This window comes from Oncorhynchus kisutch, linkage group LG21 (genome assembly GCF_002021735.2).
Source record: "Oncorhynchus kisutch isolate 150728-3 linkage group LG21, Okis_V2, whole genome shotgun sequence".
NCBI lineage: Eukaryota > Metazoa > Chordata > Actinopteri > Salmoniformes > Salmonidae > Oncorhynchus > Oncorhynchus kisutch.
The window spans coordinates 15471290-15486586 of record NC_034194.2 but is presented as its reverse complement, the minus strand read 5'-3'; the positions used below and the strand labels follow the sequence as shown (position 1 = coordinate 15486586).

The window sequence follows — 15297 nt, the reverse complement described above, 5'->3', positions numbered from 1 at the left end:
TGCAGGAAAGATAGTAGTGGAAATAGGGCAGGGTCCAGGGACTGGACATAATATTCGCATTGGTATTCATTATTCTATGGGGATGGTTTGTAGATGATAGGCTATTCATTGCGCGGCTGCACAGATTTGGACAGCAACCCAGATCTGCTTTCTAGGGCGATGGATCAACCGAAAACAAGCTCATGTGGGATTTGTAACGATTGAAACCTGTGTTAGTGCGCAACTTCGGAAACTAAGTGGAGTCGATCTGGCGACGCGCAAGAATGTCGCAATTGAGTGGTAACTGGTACTTTCCATAGGATCTTTAGCTGTATATGCGTAGCCTATGTGTCGTGACTTCACAGTAACGGTGTCTTTCAATGGTGGTAGTACGCACTATCTTGGTTCATGATCATTGCAGATCGCACAATATCATGCGAAACCAGGAATGAATTTACAGGAGGTTGACCCATATCACCAGACTGTTGTTTACCTGTGTTGAAATACCTTCAAATAGTAAGGACATTTTCCTTGCGTGCCTTTTGTATAGAATGTATGTGAGGAAACGTGCGTAATGTTGACTTTGGGTGTATGGAGATGTTGGGCAACGGAGCATCCATAACAACACAGAGGGATTGTCAACCAAAACAGACTTTGAAAAACAATGAGTCAAGATGAAGGGATTTCCTTGTCGGTCCCCTCTTCCAGTCCTGGCTCGAACACAGAGGGTGCCCGCGGGGGATCTGCTGGCTCCCGGGAAGAGAGAGGCTGTGGTGACCCCATCCCCGCCGCTGGGACATTCTGGCACGACTCTGTGGTCAGCGGAAGCATCAGTCCGAGTATCCTGAGCTGTCCGATGGACAGTGGCTGCTTGTTATCTACGGGGAAATGTAAAAGCAGGGCCGTCACCGTGGCATATGTCGTCAACAGCGAGCTCACTCAACTGCACACCGCAGAGAACATGGCCCTGCATTGCCTGAAAGACGCGTGCGAGTCCGTGGGAAGTCAACTAGAAATAATACATTTTGGAAAGATCGATTTTGGGGAGACGTGTGTGCTTGACCAGTTCTATAATGCAGGTAAGAGGTGATGATGACATACAGAGTGCATGAGGTGGGTTATTGAATATGTTGCACTCAAACTATCAGAACCAAACCATATTTACTTTTGTCACTGTCTTTTCATCCAAATCAACCCACAGACATCAAATCCCAGCCTTCAACACATGACATAGGGGATATTCATATAAGGTCAAACGTTTTAGAACACCTACTCATTCAAGGGTTTTTCTTTATTTGTACTATTTTCTACATTGTAGAATGATATTGAAGACATCAAAACTACGAAATAACACATATGGAATCATGTAGTAACCAAAAAAAGAGTTAGACAAATGAAAATATAGTCTATATTTGAGATTCTTCAACTCTTTGACACTTTTGAATGAGTAGGTGTTCTAAAACATTTGACCGGTAGTGTATTTACCAAAGGTATAACAGGTTCACTACTGTTCAATAAACATTCCTGTGGGTGGGAATTGGGCTACGGTGCACATTAATCCACATGCCACACCACTTGCTCTAATGGGGCTTCCATGGTGGTTGCCGTGAGCAGCACACAGAAAACTGCAGAAAACATTTTTACATGTCATGGCTTAGAAGCCGTACATTAACCTCCCCAGTTGCCATATTTCTTTCCACTACATAGCCTATAGCCTACCCATTTGTGTTCATCTGGAACACATAGAGCACTGAATAGACTCAATGGGGGAATGCCTAATTTGCTCCACAAATGTGCCTCCTGAAGTGAGCCTCCTGAGCGTCATGGATTGTTCTGGTAAGTATGAGCAGGGGTTTGAGTTTCCATTAGACTCCAGAAGTGAACTGAACCTTTTGACTAAAGCACTTTTCCTCCGTTGCCCATATATCTAAAACGGTTCCCTTCAACCCAAATGGAAATGTGTTGTTGCCTAGTGGGGTTTCTTAAAAATCAGATTTTCAAAATGAGTATTACTGTGTGTTTGCAAGGATCACTCCTTCATATGAATAGCAGCTGATGACCTGGATGTTGTACCGTGGTCGATTTTATGGTCCACTGTACGGTCAACTATAACGCTATTTGCCAACTCTCAAGGTTTGAAATACAGGATGGGAGATGATGAGGGACATACTATAAATTATTCAAACCATGTTGCAGAGACATTGAAGTTGTATAGTTGCGGCCAGATATATTGGCGCCCTTGCACTTTTTGGGGGATAATTTTCAATTTCTTCTCAAATAAATTGAAATAATTGCTCTTTTTTTGTCTCCACACCTTGTTATTGAATTTTCAACATCGCAGAACCATTTTTATTTTTGTAAAGACATGGCATGGATAAGATTATTGGCACCCCGGAGCTAGTACTTGGTTGCAAGGTCTTTGGCCAAAATAACTGCCAACAAATGCTTATTGTAGCCATCAATGGACTTGCTGCACGTTTCTACTGGCTATTTGACCCACTCTTCAGCAGAAAACTGCTATATTTTTTCCCTCCACCGACTGCTGTTTTCACCATAGGTTATGGGTGTGATTCAGATCTGTGCTCTTTGCTGACCAACAGTCTTTTTCCCCCTCTTGAACCATTCCAGGGTGCTTTCGATCTGCGTTTGGGGTTGTTGACTTGCTGGAAAACCCCCGACCATCAACAGATACAATGTTTTTGGACAGCGGGTTGAACATTGCACTCTAAAACACCTTGATAATCAATCTCCTGATTTCATGATGTCTTGCACACATTTAATGCCCCCCAGTACAAGAGGCAGAAAAGCAACCTCACAGCATTATCAAACCTTCCCCATGTTTGATTTTACGGTGGGTGTTCTTTTCGTTGAATGCTTAATTTGGTCATTGGTAAATATAGGAGAACCCACTGCTGAAAGAGACACAATAAATCCTGATTGAACTTCTCAGAAACCCACCTAAACAAACCTAAATCCTGGGGGAAATGTTCTGTGGACCAATTAAACAAAAGTATAGCTCTTTGGCAATACAGATCAGCACTGTGTTTACTGATGACTAAAGTATTCAATGAAAAAAACACCCTCCCTACAATCAAATATTTGGAAGGTTTGATAATGCTGTGGGGTTGCTTTGCTGCTCTGGTACTGAGGGCATTGAACTTGCGCAAGGCATCATGAAACAGCAGATTATTAGGTAATTTGGAGTCCAATGTTAAAACTAGTGTCCAAAAAATGGGGAACCATTAAAGGTTGTTGGTCTTCCAGCGGGACAACAACCCAAAACACACATCAAAAAGCACCCAGAAATGGTTCAAGAAGACATTTATTTTATTTGAATCACTTAGCAGATGTTCTTATCCAAATTACAGGAGCAATTAGGGTAAAGTGCCTTGCTCAAAGGCACATCGGCAGATTCTTCACCTAGTCAGCTCTGGGATTCGAACCTTTCAGTTACTGGCCCAACTCTCTTACCTGCTAGGCTATCTGCTGCCCCAGAAGAGATGCTTGCATGTTCTGGAGAGGCCAGCAAAGAGTCCAGATCTGAAACATATCCAAAACCTATGGCGAGAGCTGAAAACAGCAGTTGGTGGAGGTCTCCCCTTAAGCACAGCAGTTTGCTGCTTAAGAGTGGTCCAAATTACCAGTAGAAAGGTGCAGCAGGGGCCTCCCGAGTGGCGCAGTGGTCGAAGGCGCTGCATCGCAGTGCTAGCTGTGCCACCAGAGACTCTGGGTTGGAGCCCAGGCTCTGTCGCAGCCGGCCGCGACAGGACCATGGGGCGACGTACAATTGGCCCAGCGTCATCCGGGTTTGGGAGGGTTTGGCCGGTAGGGATATCCTTGTCTCATCGCGCACTAGCGACTCCTGTGTGGGCCGGGCGCAGTGCACACTGACCAGGTCGCCAGGTGCACGGTGTTTCCTCCAACACATTGGTGCGGCTGGCTTCCGGGTTGGATGCTCGCTGTGTTAAGAAGCAGTGCGGCTTGGTTGGGTTGTGTTTCGGAGGACGCATGGCTTTCGACCTTCGTCTCTCCCGAGCCCGTACGGGGGTTGTAGCGATGAGACAAGATAGTAACTACTAACAATTGGATACCACGAAATTGGGGAGAAAAGGGGGTAAAAAAAAAAATTCAAGAGGGGAAAAAAAGAAAGGTGCAGCAGGCTCATTGACAAGAACCGTTTGTCTGCAATTATCTTGGCCAAATGCTGTGCAACCAAGTACTAGTTCTGTGGAGCCAATTATTTTTGTTCTTTATTTTGTAAATTCAAATCGTATACTTAAGTATACTTAAGTTTACAAAAATTTAATTGGTTCTGCAATCTTGAAAATCTAATAATATTGTGTGGTGACCAAACTTTTTTTTTTTAAAGTCAACTTAATTTAGAAGAAATAGGGAATTATTTAAGAAAGGGGTGCCAATATTTTTGGCCGCAACTGTATATAGCTAATGCAGTTGTATCCCTGACACGCATAAAATACACAGTAATAACACTAATGACATATTCTCCATGGTAATATTCCATAATACAATAGGGCATTTTCTCAGTGAAGTAAATGTTAAAACACCCGTGTTGTATAGACTTAGCTGACATCATAGCTTAAAGGATTGTCGGTTGTCAAAACATTGTTGGTTGTGTAAACAGAACTCAATTTTCCCCCTTTTTTTTTGGTTTGGCTATTTTCCACAGGGCCTCTGTGGATTTTCAGTATAATTCAAATGGGAGGTGGAAAGCAGTTCCCAGAAACCCCTTTTGTATTTGTTAAATGAACACAAGCTTTATTGAGATGACTGACAGAAGCTTCTTAAAGATTGCCAACTTCTTTATCGTGTTCCTACAACAGGACATGTTAGGGATGGAATCATGGAAAACAAGAAACGAGAACAAAACTCTAGCTTTTGTATACAATGAACTAGAGGCTTGTCCGCTTTACTCCTTATTTGGAAGAGTTGAACTACCACATTCTGAATGACAGTGCTTACCTCATAAGAAGGGAGCATTCACATAACATGTAAATAAGTGCATCAGCAATGTGCAGGTGGAAGCACATTTTCACAGTACATCAAACAGCTGTTCAGATCCATATAAAATGTTCACATGTTGTGACCTCGCTGAGTAAACACAGCAGTGGCTATTGACCTAACCCCATCAGCTCAATAGATAAAGGTCAAAGCACACATCCATCCTAATGAAGTGAGCCAGTGGTGTAGGCCACTGTTAAAAAAGGGGTCATGGTTTTAAATGGATGATGGATAAATATTGATCCAAATAAATGGATATTGCTTTGCCTTTACTAAATGTTGGTCCCCAAAGGACAACTCTCTTGCGCTGACTACCACCTGTAACTGTGCCGGGAAGCAGTATAAGCCATAGCTATGGCATGCAGGAAAGTACCGTCATGGTTGATCATTATACCACATGTCTGTGTAATTTGGATGGAGGACAATAGTGTTTAAGAGTCCATGGTGATTCCGAGAACAGTATTACCTTGGTGTAAGTGTTTGTTTACCCCTCAGCTAAAGTGGCTCCGCTGTGGGCTGAACTGAACCATTGGCTGTCTGACTGTGCGAACTAGACGACAAGCCTGTACACAGTGTCTTCTCACACCAGGGACCCAGTGTGTGTTCCATTCAGTTGCTCGAATGTTTGTCCTTTTGAGAGTCTGTATCCATGACATCCCAAATCCTACCATGTAAATCTCTGGAGAAGAAAGCCTGGATGTTTCACCCAGAGTCTCTCCTCATTTCAGTTGGTCCCTAAATGAAGTACTGAACATCAGCACCATATCACTGGAGGCTGTCATAAAGGAAACAGTCAAACTGTTGTGATGTACAGTAGAGGTCACCTGGAAGGAACAACTCTCCCCAAACGAGGTGGTATCACATGAGACAAAAGATTGAATGTATAGTCAAGAGTGTGTCCTTTGATAGAGAATTCTATTCTGGAGAAGTATCTATAGAGTATATACTGGATTCAAAGGTTATCAGTCACTCAACATTACAGGATAGGCCTACACACACCACATTCAGCATTGTTTTCCCTGTCAAATGATTCCACCACAAAATCCCACATGCACTCTGACCTGAAGGCTGGCTGGCAGCTGTCACTCTCTGCTCCTATTGGTTGTCTACTAAGTTGTTTATCCATGTTCATGTGTACGCTGGCTGCCCATGTGGGTCAGAAAGCATTAGGTCAGGAGAAATTGGATCACCAACCAGGAAATATAGTCTTTACTGGAAAGGAAGAGAACAAAAATCCATGTTTTCCTCAGAAAAATAGAGTGGTGTAGAGTGTTGGTTGACCAAAGCACTCTGTCAGGTTTTATCTGCAGTTTGGGTATGTGGTGTCACATTTGCCAGCAGCAGTTGGCAGTAGGGCAAGGGAGTAGTTATGACCTGTTGATGTTGGCAGGGTGAGACTATTGCGTGACCTCACAAAGGTATCTTGGTGCTGTATTTCTTTATTGCCAGGTGATCACTTTGTATATTAGTATCCTTCATGTTAAATGGAATTACGTTGAGACATAAAGTGCCCTTGTTAAAAACAAGTTCTGTTTAGTTTGTTTCTTTAACAAGAGGCCAAACAGGAAGTATAAGGCCAATCTTGGCAACTGGCACTGTAGGGACCAGGCAGCTCCTTGTGTTTGTGAGATTGGATGAGATCAATTCACATTCTGTTCTTACACTTTCCCCTTGGGCCATGGCACTCACTACTCACTCTCTGAAATATGCTAGTGTGAACAGAAACTAAACTACCAGATGCCGAGGATTCCTTCTACCGAAGGCCCTGGTGCTACTGACAAGTTACTCTCCTTTCCAGTCAGAGCTGGGGTTTGTCTCTTTCCTGCATATTGCGCTCATTTCTAAAAAATAATGTAGTATTTCTTCTTTTTGGGCAAGGCTTCCCACCAGCTTATTAACCATTGTAAAGGTCCCCTGCATTCTTTCTTATGGCTGGGTTTATTTCTAGAATCAGGCACGACATGCTCAATTTAAACACCAACACGGTGTCTTATTCCTTCCATTGTTTTTGCATAACAACACTGAACCTAATTTGGGCACTTAAGCCTCTTTTAACTGGTTTGGTTTCATGGGCCAACAAACCTGATCTGAAAATAACAATACACGTCTGAGTGCTTAAATTGCTTCCTGGAAGCAGCTAGCAACACTGGATGCTTGTGTGAATTGATTATTAGTCCCATAGATTTTTCTTGGCTGATTGTAGGACATCGTGATGCACTGGTAGTTCCCTCTTCAATTCCCCTTCAATTTGACTGCAGGGAAACATAATGGAATGTGAACGGAGCACACTGCAGATAAAGGTCTCCAAGAACTCTGCTGTTTTTGGAATTTTGGCAGCGGACGTTCACATTTCTCTGCGCTTAAGTCACCACTGGCCCCTTTGAGCACGGTCATTATCAGACACAAGGTCCTATTGCATCTTTGGGGAAAAGAAAACTGCGGTCTTGGGAAACATTCACTTCCAGTGGAGACTAGGGACCGTCATTCTTCCACTATGGGGTTGTTCCGTCCTGCGTCCTCCTCAGTGCGGCTGAGCTCCAGGGAAATCCATGACACTGGCGCGCTAGTACACTCCCCTCTTTCCTCCTGAGTGATAAGGGGAAAGTACACAGTACATAGACAGTGATGTCTTCACTCAACACCGTCATAGTTTGATAATGGATAGATGGATTATCACTGAGCAGAATGTGTTGAGAAATGAATGATTAAGCTTCAGTCATTCAATCGTCCATCCACAATGGCGCGACGCCAACTGCTGAAATTCTCAACAAAGGCCTGAGAATTTTCTTACTACAATCTGAAATAATTACATTCTCAAGTGTTCTCATCTTGTGTATGTCTCGCTGGCATTTATTCACTGTGGGTGGTAAAAAGATATGCTTGAAGTACAGCTACAGGATTTTTAGGGGGGGATACGCTTGAGATCTTCAAAATATAAATTAAATATGGGAATGTAACGTTACTCTTACAGTTTTTCTTGCATGTCAACATTTGCATACATGAAGACACGCAGTTTATTAGGTACACCCATTTAGTACCAGGTCAGACCCCCCTTTGCCTCTAGGACCAGGCAATGTTTTTCCACTCCTCAATTGTCCAGTGTTGGTGATCACGTGTCCACTAAAAGCCGCTTCTTCTTGTTTTTAGCTGATAGGAGTAGAAACCAGTGTGGTCGACAAGGACCGACGAGTTGTGCGTTCCGAGATGCCATTCTGCACACCACTGTTGTATTGTGCTGTTTGTTTGTGGCCCGCCTGTTCGCTTGCACAACTCTTGCCATTCTCCTTTGACCTCTCTCATCAACTAGCTGTTTTCGCCCACAGGACTGCTGCTGACTGGATGTTTTTTGTTTGTCGCACCATTCTCGGTAAATCCTAAAGACTGTTGTGCGTGAAAAAGCCCAGGAGGCCGGGCGTTTCTGAGATACAGGAACCGGCGCGCCTGGCACCGTCGATCATACCACGCTCAAAGTCACTTAGGTCACCTGTTTTGCCCATTCTAACGTTCAATCAAACAGTAACTGAATACCTCAATGCCTGTCTGCCTGCTTTATGTAGCAAGCCACAGCCACGTGACTGTCTGTAGGAGATAAACATTTTCGTGAACGGGGTGGTGTACCTAATAAACTGGTCACTGAGAGTATATGCAGTTGAAGTCGGAAGTTTACTTAGGTTGGAGTCATTGAAACTCGTTTTGGCAAGTCGGTTAGGACATCTACTTTGTGGATGACACAAATCATTTTTCCAACAATTGTTTACAGACAGATTATTTGACTTATAATTCACTGTATCACAATTCCAGTGGGTCAGAAGTTTACATACACTAAGTTGACTGTGCCTTTAAACAGTTTGGAAAATTCCAGAAAATGATGTCATGGCTTTAGAAGCTCCTGATAGGCTAAAATCAAAAGGAATCAGCCAAGACCTCAGGAAAAAAAATGTAGACATCCACAAGTCTGGTTCATCCTTGGGAGCAATTTCCAAACGCTTGAAGGTACCACGTTCATCTGTACAAACAATAGTACGCAAGTATAAACACCATGGGACCACGCAGCCATCATACCGCTCAGGGAGGAGACGTGTTGTCTCCTAGAGATGAACGTACTTTGGTGTGAAAAGTGCAAATCAATCCCAGAACAACAGGAGAGGACATTGTGAAGATGCTGGAGGAAACAGGTACAAAAGTATCTATATCCACAGTAAAACTAATCCTATATCGACATAACCTGAAAGGCCGCTCAGCAAGGAAGGAACCACTGCTCCAAAACCGCCATTAAAAAGCCAGACTACGGTTTGCAACTGCACATGGGGACAAATATCATACTTTTTGTAGAAATGTCCTCTGTTCTGATGAAACAAAAATAGAACTGTTTGACCATAATGACCATTGTTTTGTTTGGAGGAAAAAGGGGAGGCTTGCAAGCCGAAGAAAACCATCCCAACCGTGAAGCACTGGGGTGGCAGCATCATGTTGTGGGTGTGCTTTGCTGCAGGAGGGACTGGTGCACTTCACAAAATAGATGGCATCATGAGGTAGGAAATTTATGTGGGTATATTGAAGCAACATCTCAAGACATCAGTCAGGAAGTTCAAGCTTGGTCCCAAATGGGTCTTCCAAATTAACATTGACCACAAGTTTACTTCCAAAGTTGTGGCAAAATGGCTTAAGGACAACAAAGTCAAGGTATTGGAGTGGCCATCACAAAACCCTGACCTCAATCCTATAGAAAATTTGTGGGCAGAACTGAAAAAGCGTGTCAGGAGGAATGAGCCAAAATTCACGCAACTTATTGTGGGAATCTTGTGGAAGGCTACCCGCAACAATTTTAAAGGCAATGCTACCAAAACGAATAAAGTGTATGTACATTTCTGACCCACTGGGAATGTGATGAAAGAAATAAAAGCTGAAATAAATCGTTCTCTCTAAAATTGTCACGCCCTGGCCATAGAGAGGCTTTTTATTCTCCATTTTGGTTAGGCCAAGGTGTGACTAGGGGTGGACATTCTATGTTCTTTTTTCTATGTTTTTGTATTTCTTTGTTTTTGGCCGGGTATGGTTCTCAATCAGGGACAGCTGTCTGTCGTTGTCTCTGATTGAGAACCATACTTAGGTAGCTCTTGCCCACATGGGTTTTGTGGGTAGTTATTTTCTGTTATGTGTATGTCACCTTTCAGAACTGTTTCATTTCGCCTTTGTTATTTTGTTTAGCGTTCTCGGTTTAATAAATATATGATTAACACTTACCATGCTGCGCTTTGGTCCTCACCTCATTCCAACGACAATCGTGACAACTATTCATCTCACATTCTAAAATAAAGTGGTGATCCTAACTGACCTAAAAACAGGGCATTTTTACTAGGATTAAATGTCAGGAACTGTTTAAATGTATTTGGCTAAGGTGAATGTAAACTTCCGACTTGAACTGTATGTGTTTTTGAGGCTTTGAAGAGGAAATTATACACATTGTCTGGCCTGTTTTTTATATATTTTTAATATTTTTAATGAAAGCTCTGTGAATGTGAGAATTTCATGAGAATTCAAGACTTAAGTATTCATGCAAGTGTTTGCATAAGTCCATGGATTGATAGTACATGATTCTTCGTCACCCAGACAACTGCTAGGTGGGCACACTCTTTGGCATGGAGTAAAAGAGGGAATCGAATCCCTCTGCCCTTTTTCTGATTGACCAGTAACACTCCTACAGAGGTAAAATAGCGATTCCATCAGTAGGAGGTATAAACTGGATTCGAAAGCAATCAGAACGTATATTAGCCTACTTCTATCTTGTTTAGGTTTTTCACCCACCTCATTTGTTGTATAGGCATAGCCTAGTCAAGCCAGCGGTGACTGACCACTCTCTCTGTGTGTTTACGAACAACAGGCAAGGGGTTTAAAATGGGTCTACGTAATTGACAAAGCAGCAGCAATGTTTGTTGTGATTTATTGGAGATTTTTTTTTGGGGGGGGGGGTTCTCTGAATGATTTAGTGTTGTTCGTCAGAATAAGTATCAGTAAATGTGCTTAGTGAAAAGAAGAGCATCGGTCTCAGATATATTCAACGCCGTATTACCGGGAGTCACGACTGCAGCGGTGGCTGTCAAGTTCAAGGAATAGTTGAGGACACAGAGTATGAAAAAGAGCTGCAGTCTGTCCTCACCCATTGTTGTGTCTGTGCGTTGTTCTGAGAAGGGAAATGAAACTTCTTTTTTTTCTGTCAGTAAATGGATAGACGTCAGAGAATAGTACTCAGTAAAAGGCAAGGGCACCAAGAACTCACACAATGTTCCTCCGCTATTCCCAGAGACCCATTTCCTCCTTCTGTTTTGTTGTTCACTGTTCTGTTCTTTGGAAAAGATCAGCAGTGGGGGAGATGTGCCACCCCCTTTGTTGGCACTGCAAAATGGGCAGTGCCAACAAAGGGGGTGGCAGATTATGACCGCTCGTGTGTCACAGTTGAGAGACTCAGGTGTTCTACTTCCAACCTTGTTTTGAGGATTCAAATACAACAGAAAAACAAGGACTTGCGTACATGGCCTACAGAGTTGTTTATCACCAGCTATTCATGTTTCGAGAGTTGGCTGTTGATAATTGGCTAGTGTATCACCACTAACACTTATAACCCATTGATGCTGCATCTATTCCCTAAACTCAAAATCAATATTTTCTATCAAGTCTCTCATATCCCAGCACTCTTTAAACCATACTTTTAAAACAAAATGCCAGTACAAATGTGCATAATGCAGTCAAGTGTACAGTACTGCATCATGCCTCGCCAGACACCTCAGTGTTGTCAGCTGAGAGCTGAGGAGCTCTTAAGTCAAAGAGGCCACTCATGTCTCCTCTTACTCTCTAGCACAAGACTCTCATTCTCTGCGTCTACCACATTTTCCAAATGTGTACATTTTCCACCTAAAGCATCATTCATATAAGCCCTGCCCTATGTAAGCTAATATTTTCCCCTGGCTCATACCTAATCCTATACAAGGCAGAGGCTTCCAAGGATAGCGCGGTATGTACCCCACCCGTTTCCTCATAGAAGTGTCTGTGACGTTCTAACTTCTACACAGATGGATGCCTCCACTACTGGTATCAAACATTTGCAGTTGTAACGGCCGTCGTTGGTGGAAGAAGGTGAGGACCAAGGTGCAGCGTGGTGTGTGTTCGACATGTTATTAAATATAACTGAACACTAGATAACAAAGTAACAAAAGGCACAACCGAAACAGCTCCGTCAGGTGCAACACGCACTAAACAGAAAATAACTACCCACAACCCATAGTGGGAAAACAGGCTGCCTAAGTATGGTTCTCAATCAGAGACAACGATTGCCAGCTGCCTCTGATTGGGAACCATACCAGGCCAAAACATAGAACACAAAACATAGAATGCCCACCCCAACTCACGCCCTGACCAAACCAAAATAGAGACCTAACAAAGGAACTAAGGTCAGGACGTGACAGCAGTTCTCTGGTCTTTTCACATTAACACATCTCTCAAATGTAATATTGATGGGGGCTCCTCTGCTAGTGGATAAATGAGTCCCATAATATATTATTCAACAGCAAGCCTGTACTATCTGGAATGAGGAGATGCTGCCATTTGACCTCATCCAGTATTCATACTCACTGTACATCAGCAGTCTCTGATCTTTTGCATGATCTGTATTGTCTTCAGCATAACAATTATCGTTTTATTTCCTATTGCATATGTCTGTAAACAGGGACTCCGTCTCAAGCAATAGTCCCTTTAATTTTACGTTTACTGTGAACACTGAGGCTGTACCGACTTTAAGTTGCAGTTTTAACAGTGGCCAAGTTGGCTACTGTGGCTATTTGATCATAATGTAGGCCTACCAGAGTGGCCTACCATCAACAACAATGGAGAAAATGCATCCCATAACATTTTAACATGGAAATAGCTGTTATATCATTCAGCCTACAGTAGCAGATAATGTGTGGTGTTCAATGTAGGCCTACATTCCATGAGACTTTTGAAAAAAACATGCAGGGCTTGACATTAGCCTGTTTATCCACTTGTCCACTTAACATTATTGCGGAGAATCAGACAAATTAAGCTACCCTCTGCCTTTAACATTGCCCCTTTAAGACAAAAGAAAAAGCTCTTTACCTGACTAGCTTTTGAAAGATGTCAGGAAATGCACACATTTTGTGCTCTTGTAGGAAGCAATCACTCCCCTATTGCTGACTTCAAATGATCTATAACTGGGCTCGTAACTCACTAACTAGCAAAGGATATGAACAAAATATGCACATGCGGCTACATGCAGCTCTTGCTTTGATCTCAAAACAAGCTCATCTACTCATGATCACAGCACTCCAATTCAAGTAAATGGCACAGATCCATATTTGGCAATGGTCTATTTGCATTTAGGCCTACTGCAGCTCTGATTGGTTATGCCGCACAGTCTGTGTAGAGTACAGGCTGAGTCGGTCTAAGTAGAGTACAGGCTGAGTCGGTCTGTGTAGAGTGCAGGCTGAGTCGTGCACAGTAGAATCCTACTCAGATGCTTTCTGCCTACAACAAAATGTCTTTCATAGTTTGTTTTGTTTTGGTATGTTGCACTGAAAGTGCCTAATATTGCGTTGATTTGATCACAATTGCCACAGTAAAGGGAAACCTTGATAGTGTTAACTAACAGGGAAAATCTCATGCTTCTCTCCGTGGGCTCTGATTTTTCTTCTGTGCCCGCGCATGCACGCACGCAGTTTAGAGGGAACTGTTGTCTCAGTGATGGCTAATTAAGGGGATTTAAGTGCTCACTTGAAAGGTCAACCTCTGTGGAGGCACATATCATTGTTTATATATATTATTTATTTTTTTACCCCATTTTCGTGATATCTAATTGGTAGTTACAGTCTTGTCCTATCACTGCAACTCCCGGACGGACTCGGGAGAGGCAAAGGTCGAGAGCCATGCATCCTCCGAAACACGACCCTGCCAAGCCGCACTGCTTCTTGACACAGTGCTCGCTTAACCCGGAAGCCAGCCACACTAATGTGTTGGAGGAAACACCGTACAACTGGCGACCGTGTGAGTGTGCATGCGCCCGGCCCGCGACAGGAGTCGCTAGAACACGATGGGACAGGGACATCCCGTCCGGCCAAACCCTCCCCTAACCCGGACGATGCTGGGCAAATTGTAGGCCGCCTTATGGGTCTCCCGGTCACGGCCTGCTGCGACACAGCCCGGGATCGAAACCCGGATATGTAGTGGCACCGCTAGCACTGCGATGCAGTGCTTTACACCAGCCACTCCTTAGTTGCCCTGGCTGTGTGTTTCGGGTCGTTGTCATGCTGGAAGACCCAGCCACGACCCATCTTCAATGCTCTTACTGAGGGAAGGAGGTTGTTGGCCAAGATCTTGCGATACATGGCCCCATCCATCCTCCCCTCAAAGTATCCCCAAAGAATGATTTTTCCACCTCCATGCTTCACGGTTGGGATGGTGTTCTTGGGGTTGTACTCATCCTTCTTCTTCCTCCAAACACGGCGAGTGGAGTTTAGATGAAAAAGTCCTATTTTTGTCTCATCAGACCACATGACCTTCTCCCATTCCTCCTCTGGATCATCCCAATGCTCATTGGCAAACTTCAGATGGGCCTGGACATGCGCTGGCTTGAGCAGGGGGACCTTGCGTGCGCTGCAGGATTTTAATCCATGACGGGTAGTGTGTTACTAATGGTTTTCTTTGAGACTGTGGTCCCAGATCTCTTGTGTAGTAGCCGTGTAGTTCTGGGCTGATCCCTCACCTTCCTCATGATCATTGATGCCCCACGAGGTGAGATCTTGCATGGAGTCCCAGACCGAGGGTGATTGACCGTCATCTTGAACTTCTTCCATTTTCTAATAATTGTGCCAACAGTTATTGCCTTCTCACCAAGCTGCTTGCCTATTGTCCTGTAGCCCATCCCAGCCTTGTGCAGGTCTACAATTGAACCCTGATGTCCTTACACAGCTCTCTGGTCTTGGCCATTGTGGAGAGGTTGGAGTCTGTTTGATTGAGTGTGTGGATGCAGTTAATACAGATGCAGTTAATACAGGTAATGAGTGGAGAACAGGGGGGCTTCTTAAAGAAAAACTAACAGGTCTGTGAGAGCCGGAATTCTTACTGGTTGGTAGGTGATCAAATACTTATGTCATGCAATAAAATGCAAATTAATTACTTAAAAATCATACAATGTGATTTTCCGTCTCTCACAGTTGAAGTGTACCTATGATAAAAATTACAGACCTCTACATGCTTTTTAAGTAGGAAAACCTGCTAAATCGGTAGTGTATC

The 15297-nt window shown here is 43.5% G+C and overlaps 1 protein-coding gene across 1 annotated transcript in view; it reads left to right on the top strand.

Moving 5' to 3' along the window:
• map3k5 (mitogen-activated protein kinase kinase kinase 5) overlaps nucleotides 1–15297 on the top strand; it is a 62135-nt gene continuing 46838 nt past the window's right edge. Inside the window, exon 1 of the mRNA XM_020455516.2 lies at nucleotides 1–1058. Coding sequence (XP_020311105.1) covers nucleotides 644–1058 — 415 coding nt within the window. The 5' untranslated portion in view covers nucleotides 1–643. The remainder of the gene's footprint in view (nucleotides 1059–15297) is intronic.